At 36.2% G+C, this 25,346-nt stretch overlaps 1 protein-coding gene and 1 long non-coding RNA gene across 3 annotated transcripts in view; one reads left to right on the top strand and one right to left on the bottom strand.

Annotated features, from left to right (window-relative positions):
* Positions 1 to 2,684, top strand: part of LOC306815143 — a 107,970-nt gene extending 105,286 nt beyond the window's left edge. Inside the window, exon 3 of the long non-coding RNA XR_013777328.1 lies at positions 2,629 to 2,684. This is a non-coding gene — a long non-coding RNA (uncharacterized lncRNA). The remainder of the gene's footprint in view (positions 1 to 2,628) is intronic.
* EDIL3 (EGF like repeats and discoidin domains 3) overlaps positions 1 to 25,346 on the bottom strand; it is a 227,292-nt gene that overhangs the window by 83,354 nt on the left and 118,592 nt on the right. For both annotated transcript variants that reach the window (XM_079331767.1, XM_079331768.1), the window contains one exon: positions 10,540 to 10,653. In XM_079331767.1, the coding sequence (XP_079187893.1) occupies positions 10,540 to 10,653 (114 nt within the window). The remainder of the gene's footprint in view (positions 1 to 10,539; positions 10,654 to 25,346) is intronic.

Here is a 25,346-nt window from a genome sequence, read left to right as displayed (position 1 = left end):
TTTGTAGCTTTCACTGCTATCTATGTAAAACAAATATTCATAAATGTTATACCAAAAGGCAAAAAAGTTACCTGTCAGCAATACATAAATAGATGCAACTCCTCTAATTTCTCTTAATTCATTAAACTCTGGTGACTGAATGTGAGCCAGGAAACCTTATTGTGCCACTAATACCTGTTTTAAGAAATTCCAAATAAAGTTGCACAAGGCAAAATTGCAGTGGCACTACCAGGGCCAACGTTTGGTTCTTTTGATTCAAAAATGTAACAAAATCACTAAACTAAGCCATTAGTTATCCATAATAACATATCAAACTTTAAGTTTGATAAATACTCAATTTCCTCTTCACCCCATGTCCTCACTGCCAGTGCAAAATTCTCATGTGGCTTCAGAAACTTCCTAAGGTTTTTCAAATTGTCCAAGTCTCACTTTGTAAATTTCCATGGGGTTTCCAATCCCTTTGGGGTTTTCAGGGACCAAAGCATCATAACAATGGGTGCTGTTCTCCTAATTCAGCTGCAACAGGAGTTGACAGGGCAGGGAAATTTGTCTCTCTAGATGTCTTTTTACAGAAAACCTAATCTCAGCAAAATTCAGCAGCGAGGGAGGAATGTGAGGTCCCTTCAGCATTCCCATTTGCATCCAAAATTGTGAATAACAATGAACTGCAAGGAAATGGGGCAGCTCAAGGTGCAGGTTTATGTCCCTTTCAGGAGCTGTAAAGTTTAAGTGAACAAAACTAGTGTCTGCTTGCAAAAGAAGGAAATTCCTTTCCTGTCTGATCTGGAATCATGTTATCCATTCCCCAGCTCTTGGGGAATTCTTGGCTGGGAGACTCACACTGCCTCCTGAAGATGCTCCAAAGTGCACAAAAAATTCCAGTTACATCAGAGACTGGAATCTGCTTTTCCCTTCTCCAGCCACAGAGGAGGATGGTGGCCTCTCAGCTTTCCCAAAAAGAAACACTCCTCTGTGTTATATTTTTTAAATTTCTTATTTTTTCTTTCTTGGGCTCATTGGGCAGGTATGGTTTTTGCTGTTCACAGAAATTACTCTTTCTTTCCCATTGATTTACCAAACTTCCTGCCCAGTAACTTGTCTTGGCAAATCCCTTGTGCCTGCTTCTCCTTGTGCTTTGCAGCTGTAGTCACTGGAATCATTGGTGGCTAAAATTAGGCTTTCCACCCACCCCACCTTTTCAAAAGTGTGCAAAGTCTCTGAAATTAGCATTCTCCATCACTAAATACTAATAACAAACAACCTAAAAAACAGTGTTTCGACATTTAAAAGAATGTAAAATCAATTCTAGAGAAATGTAACTTATATAAAAGGGGCAAAGATGTTGCACTTGATTATTGAATCCCATTTCATGTCCAGCAGATTTATCTTTTTGTCTGAGATTAAGCACAGCTTTAAAAGGACCTGTGCCCCATTTCACCTGCAGAAAACTCAGTGGAAAGCCCAACACACCTTCAGCAGAGATGAAGCTGGACTGATTCCATCGTGCACTTTGGGAAAGAAATTTAGTTCTTGAGAATTTTCCATCTGATCTTTTTTATCACGAAGAAAATTTCCTGTGTCTAAAAATGGGTGAAACCCAACACTCACTCAAATTCACACCTGATGGAAGGGAAAAAGGCCTTGTGAAAAATATTGTGGAAGGACCAGGAGGAAAGAAAAAGAAGATTAAGAGGTTTCATTAATAACAATAAAATTAATATCCAGCTTCCTGTACGAAAGTTCCTATCCAGAAGAACAAAGAAATTTTTCAGAATTACTGAAGAAAAATAAACCTTTTTTTGTTGAGAGTGGACATGAGGATTCAAATTTAATTTGAAAGTTGCAAATTTCCCAGCATTATTTGTTTTTCTCTAACTTTGATGTAATGAATTACAACACTGTCATTTTTTGTGCTACATTTACAATGAAAGCTCACATCACAGATGGGTAAAATTGAATTTTGTACAAAACAGGAAGAGTGTAATTACAAAATTAGGTTTCAGCAACGGGAGCATAAATGAAATTGATATTATTAGAATAACAATAAATATAATATTGCAAACTACACACTGAAACTGATATTCAGTGAAGGCATGCAATGTTACTATCAAATATACAGATTTGCCAATGGAGGGAAATCATGTTTATGGATGAGATCTATCAGATTTTGCTGGATCAGCAATGGATATTAACATGTTTTAAAAGCTAAGAGTTTTGCATTATATTTTCTGTAAATAAAATTTCTATCTGCACCAAACCAATAGCTGGCCAAATTACCTTCAGCATTAATACAGGAAGACAGTCATTGATACAAAGAAAAATTGAATTAAGAGTTAATTCTGCCAGCTCTTCTTGGAAAGCACTCTATCACACTTGTGAATATTTAAATTTCTCACTCTACTTCATTTCAAAATCTCACTTGCACCTGTCTGAGTCCCTGTTTACCACGACCAGAAGAAAACAAAATTTTTTTCTCTCTCTCTCTATGGTGCTGCCACTGAATTTTTCAGCTCATCCCCTTGCAAGGGCTGGGATCATTGATGGAATGAGCAAATGGAGGTGGTGGCAGCTGGGGACTGGAACAGCTGGTGGGAGAGCTGTGCCATGTGGAGATTTTACATCTTTGAGGGTTCTTTTCTTTTATTTGTTTTTTTTTCTTCCTTCTTTTTTTTTTTTTTTGTTTTGTTGGTTTTTTTTGGTTTTTTTTTTTTTTTTTCCTGTAGCTCATATGGGTTTCATGTTTCACAGCTTGGTTTGAGCTCCAAGACTAAATGAAACTCCAAAATGTGAGTCATCTTTCAAACCTCCAAGTTTTGGAAGGTTCATGCAGTGCTCACTTGCAATTCTCCCCTGTGCCTGGCTTGTTAACTACTGCAGAGCTCAAGACAGTTTCATTATGAGGAATTTGTGCAGCCCTGGAGATGATTTTACTCAAATTGATGATTCCTGTGACCACCAAAGGGCAAACAAGACCAGGCTAATTCTTATGGCAAGCCACCCTCCACAATCAATTTATTTGGAAAGCAATACTCAGTACCTTATATAATAAGCCTTGAAATAAGGTACTTCAAAATGTTCTGTGACTTGGCTATTTGGAACTTTTCTAAACCAACTGCAGCTGTAAATTTCTTGTATTTAAATACCCTTATATGTTTGTATTTAATATATATCCCTTTCATACGTTTATAATCACTAGTGTTTTTTCATTCCATACTTTGAGGAGGCTTTTTTTGGTCATAACAACTCATGATTTGTTTTGAGCTTCATTCTATAGTCTACAGTCCAGCTTTTATTTGTTTTATAGTACCAATCTCTTACCTGCAAATTATTTTTCATTTCTGTGAGGACATAAAAAAAGAATGTGCATTATTGACCAGAACAGGAACTTAAGAACTAGAGGGGCTACTTTGAGAATAATGGAGTGCTGTAATTCTTCTTTTAAGGCTTAGAAATACTGAAATATTCATTGTCATAGGCTTTGCCACACATAAAAATGCACATAAAAGTTCTTCCAACAAAGGAACAGTGGATAATGTTTATAAGATGAGGATTTCTTTTTCTCCTCTGCTCTCTATGAGTGTGAAAAGGTTTCCTGCTCCCTCAGTAAGATAAGAAGGAATCCCTGACTCCATCCTCTTTTCACTGAGTCAAGAATGACACAAACCTTTTAGAAAAGCAGATCCACAGGTTAAAGTAAGAAAACAAGGCAATAAATTTGCCACAACAAGGTGGTTCAATCTAAAGTCAACAATACAGGGTTGAATACAGGGTTGAGTTAATAGTGTGGGTTTTGACAACTCACAAAAAGCTATTATTGCACTTGATGACTCATGGAGTATGAAAATGATCACACATTTAAAATATTCCTATTGGGCCTGCAGGGCTTGCCTGAGTGTTTCACATTGAGTTTCTGCCAGGTGTCTGAGTAAAGATTGAATCCTCCCCCGCCTAATCAAAACAAGATATTGAGAAATTAGTTTTCAAAGGGATTTGTTGCTGTACAGTGCCAGTGCAGCAGGATGAAAATGCACCTGAAGGCACAGGGCTGAGGACTTTGTTTCATCTTCAAACACAGAGAGATCAGACTCATTTCCCTTCTGTGATAAATGGAGAACTGCAGCTCTGATCTGCAGTTTTTGTCTGCATGGGATGCCTGGACAGAGAAAGTGCCCAGTGTAACCAAGCCAGGGTGGTGCTTTGCTTGAAGATTGTCAGAAATGTTGGGAGTTGGATTAATATTTCTCACGAGGTCACGGGAATGCCTGGGAGAACATTTCAATGTTAACAACGTGTTCTGTCGTTTCTGTGGCATTTTCTGCCTCTTTGCACTCTCATACCAAAGCTACATGCAGAAATGCCTGCCAGACAAAATTCACAGAGTGGTGCAGATTCAGCAAAACTCATCTTTTTTTTTTTTTTTATTTTATTTTTCAGAAAGAGACTCAAGAGGGGTTTTGTTCAATGCAAATATAGATATTGTATTCCATTCAGGGTTAGCTGAAATAGTTAAAGATGTGGATAAAGCAGAATTCTTATTACTGATTACTCTCTTTCAAGTAGCAATTCAACATTTGAAATAATTTTTGCTTCTATTCTTACGCCACGTTCAGAAAAGGACAAATTACTGAGGTTGAGTTGAATTGCATGGCCTAAAGTCACATTTGATATGTAAAAGTTCTCCCTCCTGCACTTTCAAAGTGTATTTCTAATATGTTTCTGCTCTGAGATATTTCTGTAATCTAGGGAGCTCACACTAGTGCTATTAACTTGATATTAAAAGGATAAAACTCTTTTAGGCACCTATTTTTTTCCATTATTTCTTTTGTATGAGATTAACTACACATAATCCCGTAAATCCACAAGGATATAATGTGAGTGACAAATTAACTACCCTGAGGACAGTAAAAAATAATTATATATTATTAATAATTTTGTATACATGCATCTACACATGCACACACCTATATGCTTATCTATAAAACTACGTTAGTTTTTCCATGGAAGTCCTGAATTTGTCATCTAAATAATGACTAGCAGGAATGTACATATTTACTGAATTTTTCTGAAGTGTATTCTTAATGAATAAGCTGACAACTCTGGCTTTTAGATTTTATGATCTCTGAAGTAAAACAAAGAAAGAAAATATATTAAAATTTAAATAAACTCTTCTCTTTGCCTTAAAAATTAATTAAAGAAGAGTTCTTACTTTCTTGATTAGAGCATGATTTGATTAACATTTTTTAACTGGTGTTAAGCTTTGATTTCATGCCCAGGCTCTTTCCCCTGACATTCCTTTGTACCAGCCCAATACTTGTGTGGCTGTGAAGTTCACTGGATCAAAGAACTGATCTGCTTTATTAATTACCTTCTTTTTCTTTCCCCTTGCCACTCCTTCATTAGTATATTTGTCCAGCTTTGTATTCCAATGATTTCTGATTTTATATTTAACATTTTATATTTGAGATCACGAAACAGGCACACATTCAAAACAATCAAGAATAAGCTTAAATTCAAACTTCATAATGCATTATTCACAGAATGAGTCAAACTGATATTTTGAGCAGTAGGGAAGGGTAGGCCCACCTAAATCTTATTGACAGAAATTTTTATGATGATCAGTAATTTAATGTTGATTCCTGGCAACTGAAGGGTTTCACAGTGGCTCACTACCAGCTCAACATATTTACTAGAGGTGAATAAAGAATATCAGGCCTTGAAACCAAGGCTCACCAGCAGGTAAAAAAAGGTCATGTGGAAAAAAAACCTCTCTGTGCAATGGGACCTCCTTTACCATTCAGCTCTAAACAGCTTAATTTTAAAAGGGCAATTCCATGAGCTGAGAAAGTCCCTAACCATGTTCATCAATTTAAGAAAGTGGTGAAATTCTGATTCTTATCCATATTTTTAAAGCGGAGATTTCCTGGAAGGCAAATTTTACTCAGCCACAAGCCTTCACCCTGACAACACAGCTTTTTAATGTTTTTTAAATGGTTTTGTCTGTGTACTTTTTGTGCCCTTATGACTGCTTTGAGTAGGGTTTTTCTGAACATAAGCATGGAGGCTTTATGAACCCTGTGCCCTGCTGGGCCAGGGTCAGTCAGAGCTGGGTCTGTAAGACAGAGATATCCAAAATTCACCAAAGACTGTGAGCACAGGAGTTCAAAGGACAAGCACATGAAGCCAAAAAGACCCAACATGCTGCCTCTAAAACACAAAAGTGAAATACAGATGGCATGAAAAGGAATAAAAGTCTATTAGAAAAGATAATGTAAAACAAGTTATTTATCCCTTACTACAAATCCTGCAAGCTGCCTCAGGAATAATTTTGAGAGCAGGAAAATTCTAAATTCACAATGCATTAGCATGCTTTGGATGAATCCATCTAGCCTGGGAGTATAAGGCTGCATGCAAGCAGAAGTCTTGAACAACTCCTCATGCCTAGATCTGTCAGATCTCTGGATAATTTTTTTAAGTCAAAAAAACAATGAAAGGACAGGCATTTTCATGGGAATGGAAAGAAAATGCCACTTTGATTTCCACAGAGATGAAGGCAGGAGGCAACCAAGAGCAATAGAAACACACACTAAACCATAGAAGCAAAGGAAAACAATGGAAACAAGGTGGAGGTGCACTGCTTCCCAGAATTTCTGACATTCTAGAAAAATAAATTGGTGCAGTTGCTTTGAATGCAGCTCTCCTACATATGGGCATGTTGAATCCACAGAAAAGGAGGGGAAGGGGCCACAGTACATGTAAGGAAATATTTATAGTGGCTATTTAGATCTAGATATTTTAAGAAAAAAGCACGAGAAAATTTGCCATATGCTTTAGTGGCAGCAACTCTTGGCATTTAGGAAAGCACAGCTCCAAAATGCACAGTGGTGGAATTGTAAGGTGCCCACTGACTGGTACCATCTGCCTGATTAAAAACACTAAAATGGAAAGGAAAGTGATCAAAAAATCACCTGTGGAACTGCTCACATATTACTGCAATTTACTACCCACGCTGATCAGGGGAGATCTTAACAACACAGATTTACACTGAAAAATGCAAACAGCTGGCACTGATGGAAGTGCCTGCAAGAGAATATTTTGATCCACAAAGCAAAAAAAAAAAAAAAAAAAAAAGAAGAACAACAATAAAAACAAACCCTCCAACCACAGGAGAAACTATCTTGGAAGCAGTACTTCATTTATGGACACTCCAAGACTATGGAAAGCTGCAATGGATGTGATCATAATTGATAACTTGAACTCAGCACAGGAGCAAGAAATGGGTTCAGAGAGTGGGAGAGCAGAAGGAGATGCAGCTGCATCAAGGAAATTCTGATGCCTTAAGAAATCTGGGATTTAATATGGAATTAATATAGTTTAAATTTTGCATTCAGAAGATGGGAAAAGGTGCTTTCTTCCCATTCTGTGTTTGCTAAACATCTGCAGGCAGATTCTGTAAATACCAGATGTTTCTTGAAGTGTCTCCTAACAGGCTGATAAGCTCATTTCAGAATGGCTGAATATGTTTTGAGGCTGTCAGTGCTCTCACACTCCACTTTACCCTGATTTTGCCTCATCCAGTGCTTTCCTGAAATGAGAAGCAGCTGTTTTAAATATCATTTATGCCTGAATTGCTAAAACCAGCCATAGCTAATAAGAGAGAGAGAATGAGAGAAATAAAGGAAGAGAGAAAGAAAGAGAAAGAGAGAAAGGAAAGGAAAGGAAAGGAAAGGAAAGGAAAGGAAAGGAAAGGAAAGGAAAGGAAAGGAAAGGAAAGGAAAGGAAAGGAAAGGAAAGGAAAGGAAAGGAAAGGAAAGGAAAGGAAAGGAAAGGAAAGGAAAGGAAAGGAAAGGAAGGAAAGGAAAGGAAAGGAAAGGAAAAGAAAGGAAAGGAAAGGAAAGGAAAGGAAAGGAAAGGAAAGAAAAAGGAAAGGAAGAAAGAAAACTGAATATAAGCAACTCCAAATCTTATCCATGCCAGAAACAGACTCAGAGGATGGTCAAGGGGGCCAAATAAGGTGAAAATCTCATTTTAGTGCAATTTTTGTACTCAGTTTCAACCCTTTTTTGCTCAGGTCAGCTGAGACTAGCTGCACTTGTTATTTCAGGAGTTTTTGGGACTACTCAGAAGGATTTGGGGTGGGTGTCATACAGGGCTCTGGGTGTAGCACAACAGTTGCCTCACACCTGAAAATTGCTGCACATGAGATAAAATGGAAGGGATTTATTTAGGAGATTAGCTAAGAGGATTTAATTGTGGTGAGATAAAATTTTGGAATTAAAAAAGGGGGAAATCATAGGTGGAGGTCTAGGAAATCAGTCTGATTCAAAATACAGGAGGCTGATGAGTAGCATGACAAATCCTTGTTGCAAAGCAATGATATTTTTGCTATAGCAAAGAGATAAATTCTGAAAAAGCATTCTGAAAAAGCAGTTTGCATGATGCACTTTTGCAGGTCTTTTTTATTCTATATCTAGGATATTCTACATATTCTGTGATGTTACTCAGGAATCTTTGAGTGTTGTGAGGTAATTCTGAGACAGCAGTCAGTAATTTACATAATTAGTATAACAGTATTTAATTATATGATTACTGTAAATATGTGTAAAACTTTGATGGAGTAATTAGAATGTGTAATAACTACTTGTAATTACGTAATTAAATGTGATGACATAAGCAAACTTCTAATGAAAAAAAAAAAAGAATTTTCAAGTCTAGCTATAGAAAATGGTGTAGTGGAGAGTTACAGAGATGGCAAACTATATATATTTATATTTATGTCAGTATGAGTCCCCCAAAATAACACAAGGAAGGATAGAGTGTGGGTAACATATTTAGCAATAGAACAGTAGAGTTCTTTCACTGTTTCAATAAGTTGGAAATTTTCAAATTTTTGCTGCATATATATGCTTTCTGTTTTATGCTCTCAGAACCAGAAATATGTATGTCAGTGCTTATATATATGCATACATATTTATTATTTAATTCAGTTTAATATATAAGATATGCAGCTTCACCCACCAAGTTACTTTTCTACATTGCTCCACATCTATTTAAAAAAAAAAAAAAAGGAACATAAAATAACAGATGATGGTTCAGAAAATGCAATGATCACTTAAGTAATAGCTCTGACTAACCCACTTCCAGCAAAACAGGAGATTGGGTTTATGTGATCTATTATCTGAGCAGTGTTCATGATGCAGCCAAAATACAGAAGGAATAAACTCTTGAAGAGATGGATGATATTCCTGGTAGAATTCCAAATGGCAATTCAATTGCACCTAATAAGGAAATGCATGAATTGCTTCACCAGCAAATTCTGAAAAACACTGTAATAGAAGGGTTTTTTAATAAATTCTTTCAGGTAGCCATAGAGACCTGTGAATTCCTCAAAGCAAATCTTAATCTCTTCTTCTTCTCTAGAACTACATGCACATTATGTTGGGTACCTCAATTTTTTTGTTTCTTCCTGTGGTGTATAAATCTGGGAATTCACTGAAGCTACTTCAAAAAAACCCCACATTTGTTGTTATTGATCCATCCTGTTTTCCTTTCTATTCCCCCCATACATCCACAATGTGAATGCAGGAAAAAGAATAATATTTTCAGTTTTGTTATGGTTTAATTAATTTATTATTCCATTTCAAGAAACAACTTTTTTTTTTTTTTTTTTTTTTGCTACACAAAGTAGGATTTTCCTTACTGATTAGCCAGTATTTCAGGTATTTTGGATGCAATATCCAACATTACTAACACCAATTGTCAAATACTTTCCTGTTTATTTTTATTGTCATATACATTAGGACTATATTAGCTTTATCCACAATACTATTTTTTTTGTTTAACTGAAACACTCAGGCTTTCACCTCTACAGCATTTAAAACCCAACAGCCTCTAATATCTAACTCTTAAGGTATATTGCATTTTGTCTGAAGCAGTTTATTCTGTTTTTGTTATTTTGGGTCTTCAGGATTACCTAGTCTATCATATAAGAAGAACTTTAGGACTCAGACCTGTATGTTCATCCACAGTCAGTATTATTGTAAAAATCACATGAGGCTGTTCCCAGGACAGATCCATTAATGACTATTAATTCTATTAATGACTTCCCCCCAAAGCAGTGGTCCGGATTTCAGAGGCTAGGGACATGTCAGAGCAAATAACAGATATTTCTGCCCTGTTCCTATACTTGTTAATTTCTGCTAATAACACTGCTGAAGAAGGCATATTTGATGAAATAAAACCCCAGCCTGAATAATTTTTTTGTATTTTTCTTCTTTACACAATTTCACTTCATGTTTAATTTTAGATATTTATTATACATTCTGAAAATATTTCCATCATATGAGATGCTTTGCTTGAATGTGTGACAGATTTGGCCTCTGAAATTCCACCAGTTTTGAAGGGAACAGGATGGCTATTTTGAGGTTCCTTTACTTGTAAAGAAGTATTTCCACAGTACATTAAATAATTTTTTTCTGTAAAAATAAAATCTTATATTTTACATTATTAAGAAATGAAGCTTTAAAACCCTGCTGTACTTACTCTGTTGGCAGTTCCTTCCCATAAATTCACCTGGGCATTCACAGGAATAGTTGGCAACAAGATCTGTACAGATCCCACCGTTCCTGCAGGGCTCAGCTTCACACTCATTCACATCTGCAGGAAGCACACAAGGGGATGCCAGGATTAGCAGAGGAATGCTAAAAGCAATAATCATATGTTTAAAAGAACTGAAAAAAAGAAAAGAAGGGGAAAAAAAGAGCGAGAGAGAAGTTGTACTATATGCAATATACAATATGCAATATACAATATGCAATATACAAAATAATTTAAAGTTTCACTCAAGGATATCCACTATGACTTCCAGAGGATATTGGGGCCAAAAGTCACATTTAGGCCATTAAAAAAAACCCAAATTGTAGTAGTTTTAATGGAGTAATCAGTAGTGACTCTTGCAACTTCAAGGAAAGTAGCTACTTCTTTATCAACAGATGTCAGTTAAGGATGTGTCTCAGTTCATCTTAATTCATTAAACATCTAATTGACAAGGTTGTTTAACCATCTAAAAAATTCCCTTCCTCTGAAGGAGTTAGTGGGCAAATTGAAACTAATAACTCAATCTAGAAGCCAGCAAATTTCATTAAACTGAAAAGACAGAAAAGGTGGGTAATCTCACTTGAGTTCCTCTTTTCCAGTACACTTTGTCAAAAGCAGCAAGAATAAAACTCCCCTGTGTTTTTCAGTGTAGCAGCCTTAAAGTATAATGTCAGATTTCTTTTCTCAAATGTGACACAGGATCTTTCAGTCACCATTAAAAAGGCAGAGGGAGGATACTGATGCATCATGATTCAATTTCTCAGTCTCCTCCTTTATATTTATTCTGCATGGAGTAGAAATGTTGATTTTGCATATCATTGTCCAAAAGGGCTGCACCTCTGCAGTTAAATATTTTAAAAAGGGTAGAGGATGTGGTGAATATGGTACATGTCATGATAGGTAATATAGGAAATTACTGGGAATTGAAATCATGCTTCTTGCTGTTGTGTTGAATCTGCTTCTGTTCCCAAAATGTTGGGGGTTTTTTTCTGTTGGCATACACAAACTAAAGAAAATGTTACAAAAATTTCTAAATTTTATGCAACATGCCTTTGCTCAGGAGGAGCAGAATTCAGTTCTGTCAACAAATTTGCTTGATATTTGGGAGTTTGAGTATGTGACTTTTGTACTCTCAAATTGATTTTTTTTTTTCATTTTCCAGGTCTCTTTATTCATACCCCAGTGTTTTATACAGTGAATAGGATTATCTTCCCATTGCTGTGAACAGAAATGCAGAGACAGGTCTTCAGCAAAATATGAACTGTTTGAATGAGAAAAATTTCAGATTCTTATGCTAAAATTAATGATGGCAATGGATCTCTGGGCTTCTTTTTAACCCCTCAGGTTTTACTACTTCTCGCTTATAAAGTTATTACATACTGGCATAGTAAAACTTCAGAGTTAGCTGCATTTTATTTTATTAAATTTGAACAAGAGGAGTAACAGCTTAGAGTGCAAGAAATAAAACCTGCCAAGGGAAATGACCAAAGAACAGGCCTGCTCAGTTCTAAATTAAATTCTTTATATGTATTTATAAAATTTAACAAGATTTTTCATCTCCCTATTTGCCTTTTTAAGCAAAGCCCATTAACCTTACATTTTTATCAGGTTATTCATCATTTTAATACTGGCTAACACATTTGTGGGGGGAAAAGAATCAAGGTCACTGTGAAATAAAAAACATTAAGTGAACATATGAACTATCTCTCTCTTGGCGAGATGCAGGTGGTAATTTATCCTCTTAAAAGCTTTTCTGTGTAAAGACAATATCTTCTGAGGATTTTTTTTTTTTTTTCTAATTTACCATTCCTGTTGAAATATCTAGGAGAAAATGCACAGCTTTCCAGAATATTTCATATTTTCTGTGTGGTGATAGAGAAAATAAACTGAGCTTGAAGCACCACATCCTTTTAAAGCAATCCTTATACTCCATCCCCAGGGAGCAGTCAGTAATAATCAGAGCAGAAAAATCAAAGTTTTTAATTATTATCTTTGTTATTTAGCTTCTGCAATAATTATTCCCAGTAATTTCAGAACCTTGAGTCCCATCAGTTCAAACAAATATGTCCTATTTGATAAATGAATGAGGAAAGATTGTTCATTGCCTCGTGTCTGATGTGTTTAATCAAAAATCAACTAAACCGTGTTAAAGAATGAAATGCATTCTTGAACATGTGTTAAATAATAATTTCTACGGAATTATATATATTTCCTGTTACTATTTCATCTGAATGAATGTGCAGATGAAGAATATTAAAGGTGGCTACTACAAATTATGGTGGGATTGTGTTCAAACTCCTAGATGTGCCAATTCTGACACCATAATTTACACCAGCTGGTGTGTTCCTTCCTTCTGAAAAACAGAAGTTATATCATCATCACAAGAGGTAAATTTCAGTGGAAATTTTAAAATGCCAGAGTTTCTTGAGTAGTTACTCCTACAGGTTATAAAGACTCATACAGAAAACCCCCTTTCTGTTATCAGATTATAATTCTTCACCAACCACATAATCTATCTACATAAGAAGGACAGAGGTTTTCTTTTGATGTAAATTAATAATGAACAGTAAAATCATTGCAGGTTGCTCATGATTTTTAGATCTTGGCTTCAAGGCAGATTATTTTGCTTTGCACCAAAAAAACCCCACAAAAACCAAAAAAATAAAAAAAACCCCATAAAACCAAAAAACCAAAAAAATAGAGGTACAGAGAGCTGGGTGCTGTCAGAGAAATCAGAGTTCTTCACAGAGGGAGGTGGTAGAACTGATAAACACTGAATGAAAAGATCTCATCAAAAGGCAGAGGGAAAGTCTGGATTTCTAGATAGTGCTCAGGTTGGATAAAAAATCAACAAACAAACAACATTAAAGAAATGAAAGAAATCCAAGAGGAACTACAATACCCAAACAACAACAACAACAAGAAAGCAAGTAAGAATAAAAATACCCCCAAACCAAACAAAAACCCAAACAAAACCCCCCAGTCTGAAAAAACCCAAATGCCAAACCATCAAGATTTCTCTACCTGAAGAGGGATTCTGAAATTCAAGGTGATGCAGGAACAGGGAAACTCATCTTTTTCTGGAAACAGATTGTGCCTTGAATTAAATATCTTGGAGGGCAGAGACTAGATTAGGAAGTAAAGGCTGTGCTAAGGTTTCTTTTTATGCTGCAGATGATTAAATTTAAATTTCCTATCTACTAACATCAATCCACAATCACAAAGTTACTAAGCAGACTTCTGTTTGAAGCACAGTCATGATGCAAAACAAAAAGTGGAACAAAACTTCATTGTCAGAAACCAGGAAAGTAGAAGTGAATTTGGCCATATCACATAGTGACTTGGAAAACCATCAAGGGGCAGATTTCTGTGCTTTTTGTCTTCCTTTGATGGATTTTATATATATGCATATACTTATTTAATCCTCTAAGTATTTAATAAAACATAAACAAAAACCAGCACTTGCAAATATAGTATAATTAAAAGTACCTAGCCCTCATTTTGGGTTTTACCTGTTAAATATAGCCACACATATTTTCCTGAAAAATCACCCCCATGAAATGGGCATTTAAATTATGTAACTGTCATAATAAAAAATTTAACTCTTATGTAAAGGCGTTTGACTCCTCCAGCAAGCTATTTTGGAATAAACCTGACTTTTTTCTCAAGAATGGACCAACAAGCTCAATTTAAATGATTTTTTTTTTTTTTCCCACACATCCTGTGCTTTGCCTGAGTTCACACCAGTGCCTTGTTCTTGTCCCCTGCCTGTTTGTTCTTTTCACAGCCCAAATTCCTGGTTCCTGCCACCTGAGCTCTTGTTTCTGGTCCAGGACTGCCTTTTGCCATTCAGGCTTCCTGAAGCTCCCTCCTGCAGACCAGAACACTCTTTCCTTATCCTTTGGGTTTGTCCTTTTTTTGGCTCCTGGATCACACTCAGGCTGCTCCTCTCAACTCTAAGTCATGTTTTAAAATCAGTTTTCTATCATGATAAAAGGTTGGCCCATCACAGAAACAGCATTTATGTTGAAGAGTCTTCACTGGGAGCTAACGTGGCTTCTATTAGAAGAATCCATCAAACATAACCCAGTTATCCTTTGATAATATTGCAAATATTTTTCTTACCCATAATAAAGCCCATTTAGGATACAATTTAGAAGAATTTGTGAACAAAAAATAATCCAGCTATATCTGTTTAATAATTGGCTTCTGTGAAGACCCACAGCCATACACTGTATAAAAATCAATTCCCAGTTTGAGTAACTTCACACTCACTCCTGTGCCCCAGACTTCAATATTTTTAAAGAAAACCCAAATTACTTCCCTACCCAGTTGTACTTCAAAATAAAACTTTTATAAAGTTATCAATGTGTTCAAATATCTTTCCTTTTGATAACTAATATGACATAATGTGGAAAAAAAGATAATATGGAATAATTATCTTTAAATCAGGGTTTAAGCTAAGCAATTCCTGTAGTTGTTTGATTCTTCTTTATAGATTTTAAAATGCATTCTAGGTATTTTTTTCTTTATGGTATATTGATCCTGAATGATTTAGTTACACAGATCAATACTGTATCAGTAAGATCACACAAAATTTACCATCTTGCTTGCAGAATTTTGTGGTATCTTGTTATTGTATAAGCTTGAGCTTTCAGATAGTAAACTTTTCATTATGAATCTCCTAATATCATGAACCTCAGTTTACATAATCATTAATTTTATTTGCAAGCAAGTTGCTCAAGCATCAAATATTTTTATGAAATATTAAATGGCAAAGCTCCATTGAAAATAATGAAATTTAGACTGGTTTTATTTGGTAAATAATTTGACACATGAGACACTAAAATTTAATAAAATTATCTTAACAGTGAGCTACTCAGTGATATGATAAAACTTGAAGGATTACAGCAATTCATATATAGAAAGATACATTTTCCTTGAAAGTAGGACATTTTTGTCAAAATAAAACCTAAATCAAAGCATTCTTCCTTATATTCATATGATTTATAAAAACTAGGCTAAACTGTAAAGATTTCCTAAATTAGGTTAACTTGTTGGTAACTTTCCCTGGAAAACTAAGAAATATAAAAGTAAATAAATTCTGTTTAAACAGCATGAAAATGAATCAGAAAAGCACAGGTGGATAATCTTCAATTTTTTGGCTAAAAGACAAAAAAATGTATAAATAATTGTCATGATAATTTATTTTAATCATGTTAATTAAAAGTTTAAGAAAGTCTCTAACATGTTTCCAAATGAATGTTTGCTCGTAATTTATGTAAACAGATAAACTGTAACTTCAGCTATAACTGATCCCTGATTTAATTAGGATTATTCAAAAACAAGCACTAGCACATGTTTGGATCAACAGAGGTGTGAAACATTAAAAAAAGAAGGGGCATATTCCCATGAAACATGGGAATTTAGTATATATTATTAAATCTTTGTTGGGTGTATTAACATTCAACACAGGACAGGCATCTGTTAGAATTCAGAGGCTTCACTGCTTTTTTCAAAGCCAGTTTCCTGACCACAGAAGGCTCCAAAAATACTGTGCCAAAAGAACCTGCAGGAAACTTCAAGTGTTATGTGTCATGCTGAAGGGATTCACTGTTCAGATACCCTTGTTATCTGATCTTCAGAAAGAGAAGAAAACATCTTTACACTCCAGACAAAAAAAAAAAAAAAATTACAAACTCCCCCACCCTCAGATGTTAAACATTGTACAACCCCTGCTCTCCTAATTCTATATAAAGTTTTCCTCCTCCACGAGGGTTTGAGACACCATTGCACCACTAAAACACTTCACCAGCTAAAGACAAAACAAAAACAATTTATTTTTTGGGCAAAATTCAATTGCTACTGTCTAGAATTCCTTCAGAAACTGCTTCTCATGCATTCTTACATTTTTTCCAGAGGAATTTTATCTCTTCTTAGGCTTTAAAAATTCAAATTTACATTTTTAAATATACTTCTGTAACTAGACTTCTTAAAAAAAAAAAAAAAAAGAAGAGAGTATTTCATGCTACCTGGTAACAATGCAGTGTTTTTTGCCATCCTATTGGTTTTAAAGTATATCTAGGTCAACTTGCTTCAAGAAAATGGGAATATATAGCATGATCCTCTTCACTTTGATTTGTAAAAACTCCAGGCTCTGAGAAAATGAAAAGTAAAGACTATTTTTAAGTTTTATTTTAATTAATACCTTCTTAAATTTGGTGTGGTAACTAAAATCCTTAATTTAGACAAATCAGCATTTTTATGATGACTAATTTCTCCACCAGCTAATTTGTATCTTTTCCACCTACAATTTACACTTCTGTTCAATGATATAGTTATAGCATCAGTGAAATGAGTGGTGACATGTATTTGGAAATCCAGTTTAAAATCTATTTATTATCTATAGCACTTTCCTACTTTTCTTTGCATTCTATAGTGTCATTTCCCCTATGCTACCCTCACTTGAAGAAAAATTTGAAATTATATTAAAAGTTTAGAACTGACTTCATATCTATATAGTAGTAACTATAATCACAGGTTTCAGAATGCTAGGACTAAATGTAAAACTACTAGAAAAATAATAATTAGAAAAATAATAAAGGAAAATAAATAATTAAATGCATTCCAGAATGCATTTTCACTTTAAATTGTCTACTTCAAAGGATTTAAAATGAGACAGGGTTCTACAAGAATTGCTGCTGCAATAGTTATCTATCTTGTGCTGCTAACAAGATTTTTTTTTTTTTTGGTATTTTTATATACTTTTTCATCCCTATTTCATTTTTGAGAACTCTCATAAAATAGACCATGCAGTGAAATTATACTCTGCATAGGTACCTACTCTCTATTTTGTAAAATACTTATCTCCTCCTTATAGCCACTGAAAAGTTATTACAATGTTCTCTGTGGAGTCATACTTCCAACACTGGACTAGTCAGTATTTCCTGATCTTCTATTTACCTGTTTAAATGCCTATTTAATGGCTTTTCATCTGAGGTAATTTTAATCTAATGGAATTTTGCAATAGCCTAGCCAGGATGTTCCTTATTAGTTTTAAAGGAGTTGGTACTTTAAAAGTTTTAATATGCATTGAAGCAGATTTTTCATTTTTAATTACTTTTAATGAATACTGGCATGAAAATCTTCGTCCCATTAAGTAACTTACAATTTAATTTTACACTGTAGAAGAACATCTTCAGGGCAACTATTCCTGGCATTTCCAACAAACCTTAGGAAAATAATTGGCTATTTATATAACAACCATTTGACAAATCATTTAAACTGTAGTTGAGGAAAAGAAAAAAAAAAGTTATTAAAAAGTGAATCAACTGTTGAATCATTTTTCATCACAAGCAATGCTCCAAAAATCTCAGTTTCAGGAGTGAGCTAAATTATGCAGCATTGGAGCAACTGGATGATTTGATAAGAGAGTGCGGGTGGGCACATGGCAATAAGTCAAATTATTTTCATTGTGAATTTGAACTCAGATCAGTAAATTAGCTTATTTTCCATCACATGTCCCAAAATAATCCTATCACTTCAAAATACAGTTTATGTATTTCAGAATAGAGTGAGGGTAGGGTTGCTTTTTATGTGAGCATGACTATGGCACAGGTTTTTAAAATGCCATTAGACCAACAAGTTCTGGAAGATACAAAGATGGATATTTTAAAGTGACAAAGCCAGATGATTATGTTTTTTCATATGTCTTTATCTGATATACACAGGGTGAAGTGTACTCATTTATGGCCAATCTGTATAAATCTCATTTAAACATCAAAAAAATTTGTCTGAGGCACTTGCACAAGGCACATGTATGTGCTTCATAGAGGTAATTTCTACTTTTTGCTGGTGGTTTTCAAATTCAGACTCTTAGTTGCTTATAAAGATATCCATGTTTTACTGTTAATGGATGTTATATTTAATCTACAACTAATTCTGCCTTTTGGACTGTGGTGATTTCCTTGCCTCCTCTGCAAAGGTGAAGGAAGACTCCATCTCCCTCCCCACAAAAGATGCAGCAGCTCCACCACATCAGAGATGACTTCTGGTTCAGAAAGAAAAATGCTGTCTTCCAGTCTGTACCTAAAATCTGTACCATAACCTAATGGTGTGTGTGCTACAATTCCTGTAAAAATCTCTACTCTTGCTGAGAAATGGGAGGAGGTTTCCTCTCTGTTATGAGCACTGACATCATGAGGTCAGAAAAAATGAGCATTTTAAGTTCCTAATTTTACATTTGGGCAGAGGGTCTCTTCACCTTGCACTATTTTCCTAATTTTGGTGTATGTCTTCTGCAGCATTATTCTGAAGCTCCCTTAAAAATTTACTGACAAAGAAAATGGAGAGGATGAGAAGGGAGCAGATTGATTTCTCTCTAAGAGTGACAACTGCTGGTATGGAAAAGAATGATGCTTTAAAAAGTAAACTGTAAAAACTACATGAGAATAATGACTGTATACATAAATAACTCTCTTAGGTATGTGAAAGTATCACACAGAATACATTTTCAGAGCCAGATGCCAACTTACTGACTTGTGGGGAGGGCAAAATGAGATCTGACAAGATTACAAAGCTCACCTATTATTTGGAGGTAAATAACAATTTAAATACTCTCCTGTGGTGCAGTGCTTACACATCTGGATCAGGGAACATTGATTCACTGTAATGTTTTGTTGTAGCAGGGCAATGCCTGAATGTAACTCTTGAATTTACTGGAAATGTAGAGCTGGTGGTTTCAATTTTTATAGAATCCCAGAATCCTAAAAAGGTTTGGGTTGGAAGGGATCTTAAATGCATCTAATTCTAACCCCCTGCCATGGGCAGGGACATCTTCCACTATCCCAGTTTGCTCCAAGCCTTGCCCAACCTGTCCTTGGACAGTTCCAGGGATTCAGGGGCAGCTAAAATTGATGCCATTCATGTCCCTCTGCATGTTCCCATCTCCTCACTTTTTCAGCACCTAGCACTGGCCACATTTCATGATCTGATCCCATTGGAAGTCCCTTTAGTGCACTCACTTTGTGCACTCCAGACAATCCTGGTGAGCTGGTTCAAACAGAAGTCAGATAGGGATAAATCTCCTGTGAAGGCAGGCATCATTATTTTTGGCAGAATCAGACAATCACACCAGAGGACCAAGCAAATGTCAGAAATGACAGAAAGCCACATGTGTCTCATGAGATGAGACAGTATATAATAAGAAAAGCAAGATAAACAAGGTCTATTAATAGTTTTCAGTGCACTTTGAGAAAAACAAAGGTTATGCCTATATTTGTAAGGAGCATGGCCTTACAGAATTGTATGTACAGAGTGAAACCCTTAGAGCTGAGGACACATCCCTACACAGGTCTCAGTTCTGTTTTCTCTGAACAAATTCTAGAATGTCAGGGTGGACTGAATTTCCATTTACCCACTGGAATGTTTTAAGTCAATTCCCAGTATGTCAGGTTCCAAGAATTTCAGAGTACTGGGCTATTTTCTTTAAGATTATTTTAATCTCACAAGGATCCAGTTCTTGGGGTCTCAGCCTGCTGTCACACAAAGCAAAGCACAGTAAGTAGAGATGATCAAGAGATTTTCTTTAAAAATACACTCCTGACTGAAACTAAAACCCTTAGCCAGATGATCTACAGAAATAATTGTATGTTATTTAAGAATAAATGCAGAATAAATGCAAACTACGTGAATATCCTGAGTATTCATATGAAAATGTGACAGCACCATGGGTTTTGCTTGTGATATTTTATGAATACAAAGGGATTAATTTGTGGTGCAGACTGGTTTTTGCCATTAGACCACTTTATCATTATCCTGAGCTTCAAGCACAAGTACTGATTTTTCAAGTTTTGCTTACACAGGCAGTGAGTCTGTTGCAATATCCTTCTCTCCTTATGCACGACACTTACTCTCAAAAGTGTATCCAGACAAAAAAAATACTGCTTATGATTTCAAAAGAGTAGCTAGACTACTGAACGTACTCCTGGATCTTCCTTCTAAGTTCTTTGACTTTTTCAAAGTTCTCACTGGGTCTGAGAAGGATGAAATATGGCCTGATAACAGAATTTGTTTGCCTTCTTCCATTTTTCAGAAAAAAATTGCCATGCAAATTGTTCAATTTCCAAACAATAAAGCTGCTCATAAAATTTTCAGCTAGTTCAATGGGCAGTACCATATGTTATATACAAATAGGGAACTGTACAGCCATGTGCCAGCACCAGTTCCTAACACAAATACAGTATTTTAATTCTGCATCCCTGACATACCTACACATTCAGATGGCTGAGCACAATAGTTCTTCAGGAGCAGAACAATAAAACCAAGGAAAAGATCTGAGTTACAAAAGTCATCTTTTTTTTTTTTTTCTCCTAACTGCTACTTCCTACACAGATGGATCAGACCACATGCCTATGTGACAAAATTCTATGTGATAAGTGTTGTCTGTTAAATAATCAGATTTCATTTAAATATTTCATTTATTTCTTTATCTTCCTCACAGGATTGTGCTAGTGTAAGAAAACTGCTGGTGCAACAAAGCCTGTAAGTAGTTTTTCTTTTAAAAGTTCAGATGGCTGTGTTGACCCTAAACTATCACAGTGGCTGAAACTGACTTATGGGCTGCTACATCTACCTAAATGGCCACAAAAAGTGGGAAAAAAGAGGGAAAATAGATGCTTTATCTTGCCAAAGTTTTTATGTGTTCTTCCTCTAACCATACACCTCTCTACTGTGGTTCATCAACTCTTCCCTTGGACTTAATGCATCCTCAGATTTCTGTTACAAAAAGAGCAATGGGATAACTATTCTCAAATTTAGAATGCACTCCTTTCATTCACTACTTGCTATTTTTAATTCAAATATAAAGAAAAACTTATATGTATAAAACATCTCCACATGGTATCTTTTTAATGCAGAACATGAACAAATTTAATCTCTTTTGCAATCAAACAGCAATTCCTGCATTTTCAGATCATTAATTTCTTTCCACCATAAAAAAACCCCAAAACAAACTACTACTTAAAAAGGACACTAATTAGGAGAAGACAGATTTACCCGCCTACAAAAAAAGTTTATAATTGCTATTGACAATCTAAGTGACTTTTACACCATAGAAACACACATCTTCTTAAAAGCACCATTTATTATGTAATTCAGTCAGTGTCTAGGTTGGAAGGAACACAACCCCTTTGTTTAATATTGACACAAACCCCAAAGCAGTCAGGAAGATCTATTTCCTCCCACTATGACACCTTAAAGAAACTTAAACATCATAAAGGGCTGCTTAAAAAAAGCCTCAGCTCCATACACAGTTTAGGTTAAAACAGGAAAAAAAAAATCAGAAGGAAATTTAACAACAAAATGTTGCATAAAGAATATAGAAAGTACTGCAAGGATCTTCTGACAAATAAATCTTACAGTTTTCTCTTTAGTTAGGTCACTGTTGCTATAAAATACACCACTGAACAAAGAAGTTTTTGAGAAGGCCATTTAAAGAATGAGAAGCGATTTAAAAGTGCAAGAAAAACCAACACACTGCACAGAAAAGACAATGATTTTATCTGTCTGCACAGGAAAAGTAAGAGGGAGCATAACAAATGTCTGCAAAACAACAAGTGGTGTACACAAGGCATTCAAAATCTGCTTCTCTTCCGGTCTTATAATAGTCAAAGATGAAACATTTAAAGATGCTGAAAGACAGCGGGTTTGAAATTGAAAAGAGATTTTTTTTTTTTCAATATACAGCAAAAATAGACTTTGAAACTCAATGCTATGTATGAGGAAATTGTTGAGATCAGTAATTCAACAAGAATAAAAAACCTATTTGAAGTGTGTATGGATAAAAAGAATAAACAAAGCTATACAAGCAAATTCTAAGAAGAGTGAAACAAAATTGGTGGGGATATTACTCTTCCTACCTGGGACTTTAAGGCAATCTCTGGCTCTTACTGAATCAAATAAAATCTTTGAGAAGGAGTAAGCCTCAGCCCAGTCACCTACTGCTTTAACAACAAAATTTCTTTGGACTTCAAGGAAAACAAACACTTCCTTCCAATTGCTCCAAAATTGGTGTTGCTGTTATCCAATCTCACCACACATTTGCTGTAAGAGGATCTATCAACAAAACGTCCTCCATTTTCAGCTGACAAACCTATTTTTCACCTCATTAGAGAATTTCCCTTATCCAGACAGGTCCCACACAAGTTTCCTTGGACTTCTGTGAATGGGGCAAAATCACCAGGGTCTCCCACACCTGTTGGTTCTACCATTTTCTTCAGCCCCAATTTTGGGAATATCTTACTGACTTTTCTTCCAACAGCCTTCACTGGCAACTGTTCTTAAATTTTTTCAAACTTTTTTTTTTAAATATTTTTTTTAATATTTTTTGCATTCTTTACTGGTGACCTCTGTTTCAAATTGCCCATTTTCTTTCATGTTTTAATTGACTTTAAGTCTAGAAGTTTCACAAACTAATAATGATACAACCTTCCTTTCTTGACCAACTACTGTGTGTTCAAACACAGGAATAATTTTCAAATTTCAGCTCTACAGTGCTTAGAGGCACAAGGACATACACATGTAGCTGGCTACTGCAATATAGAGTTTATTAGTATGTAGTTAAGTATCTTGTTGGAAGTATAATTTGTTAAAACTATTCACAGAGCTAATTTTGATGAAAATTAAGCCCCCTTTCCCACCCAGAATAAAGAGGAACATTTGGCTGGAGTTTAGAACACTGCAAACAGGTATTTTTCTCCAGAGCAGGAACCATAGTTTGTGTGTGTCAGGAGCAACATGGGATGAAAATCTGGTGTGGTGCAACCATATACACATTAGCACATTAAATTTGCCCACTTGGATCTTGGGATTGCTGGCTTAATGATTAAAACAATGGGTTTTAGTCTTCAAAACAGGTCAGCATGTGTGAGGAATGGTTTCTGGAGTGCCCTGCCACCCAGCTGCAGCCAGGAGAGATTTAACACCAGCACTCATCCATTACAACACAGAAATTCCTATCACATCCTGCACTGTCCTCACAGAAATTCCTTCCTGAGCAAGCCCACAGATGATACAAAACCAGGGAAGGTGTGGATTTCCTCGAGGGAAAGGACAAAGGAGAGGCCTGGGCCAGCTCCAGCCCTGTGAGGCCACAAGGGCAGGGAAAAGGCCCTGGGATGGGGCAGGGACAGCCTGGGAATGAGAGGATGGAGAGCAGGGAAAGGGTCTGGGGGCCATGGGCAATGAGAGGATGGAGAGCAGGGAAAGGGAAAGGGTCTGGGGGCCATGGGCAATGAGAGGATGGAGAGCAGGGAAAGGGTCTGGGGGCCATGGACAATGAGAGGATGGAGAGCAGGGAAAGGGTCTGGGGGCCATGGGCAATGAGAGGATGGAGAGCAGGGAAAGGGAAAGGGTCTGGGGGCCATGGGCAATGAGAGGATGGAGAGCAGGGAAAGGGTCTGGGGGCCATGGACAATGAGAGGATGGAGAGCAGGGAAAGGGCCTGGGGGCCATGGGCAATGAGAGGATGGAGAGCAGGGAAAGGGCCTGGGGGCCATGGGCAATGAGAGGATGGAGAGCAGGGAAAGGGCCTGGGGGCCATGGACAATGAGAGGATGGAGAGCAGGGAAAGGGTCTGGGGGCCATGGACAATGAGAGGATGGAGAGCAGGGAAAGGGTCTGGGGGCCATGGACAATGAGAGGATGGAGAGCAGGGAAAGGGAAAGGGTCTGGGGGCCATGGGGCAGGGACAGCACCCAGGAATGGCCTGAAGCTGTGTCAGACAGGTTTAAATTGGATATCAGGAAAAGATTCTTCTCCCACAGGGTGCTGGCACTGCCCAGGCTCCCCAAGGAATGGGCACGGCCCCAGAGCTCCAGGAGCTGCCATGGATGTACAGGGTGGGATTTTGGGCTTGTAATATATGTTTTAAAATAATTTGTGTCGATTTTTAATTAATGTGAAATAATTCATGTTTGTATACATAAGGAAAATAATAAGGAAACTTTAGAACATAAGCTGCAGAGGGAGGAACAGGGATTGCCTCATGAGAATTGCAACACTGCAGCAAAAAAAGCCAAAGAACCTAAATTAGCAAAATAATAAAAATGGCTCGGGTGGATGTGGCCCTTTCAGAAACTGTCCCAGGAACACCCAGGCGATGAACACTTGAGAAGTATCGCTAATCAAGATAACCAGAGTCCTCAGGGAAAACTCAATAATGGGTTTGGTAAGCCAAAAATCTGCATTCACCGAAATTCATCACTTCGAGAAATGGTTTTGCCAAGCCCAAGACAGAGAAAGAACACTATATGAATATGCAAAACTGCAAAAAGAAAGGAGAACCTCTGCTCCAGGCTAGAAAAATCTGTATAAAAACAGGATTGACCAGGACAGCATGTGTGAATATTGGGAAACATTGGGCTCGGCACTGTCCTCTTTGATTGTGGATATCGAGGACCGTAATTTTTATCTTTTTATTATTTATAACAGGCTGTTTGTGCAGGGACAAGTTTTCAACTTAATAATTATTGTAGGTCCCTTCCAGCTCAGGATATTCCTTGATTGTATACTGGAATTTTCTGGTAGAGATTATGCATCAGGTCAAATGGCTTATTCTTGGAGTGCAAGGATTTTAGTTATGTCTGTCAGAGTTAATGATCCTCAGAATATAAACCCACATGCAAATCAAACCCTTAAATCTGAACCCTTTATTGCTTCAAAAGTGAATTTTCCTGGTTGGATCTCTGTCCTTT

This window comes from Erithacus rubecula (genome assembly GCF_903797595.1).
Source record: "Erithacus rubecula genome assembly, contig: scaffold_101_arrow_ctg1, whole genome shotgun sequence".
Classification (NCBI taxonomy): domain Eukaryota; kingdom Metazoa; phylum Chordata; class Aves; order Passeriformes; family Muscicapidae; genus Erithacus; species Erithacus rubecula.
The sequence above is the reverse complement of the archived record's forward strand: the minus strand, read 5'-3'. Positions and strand labels throughout refer to the sequence as shown.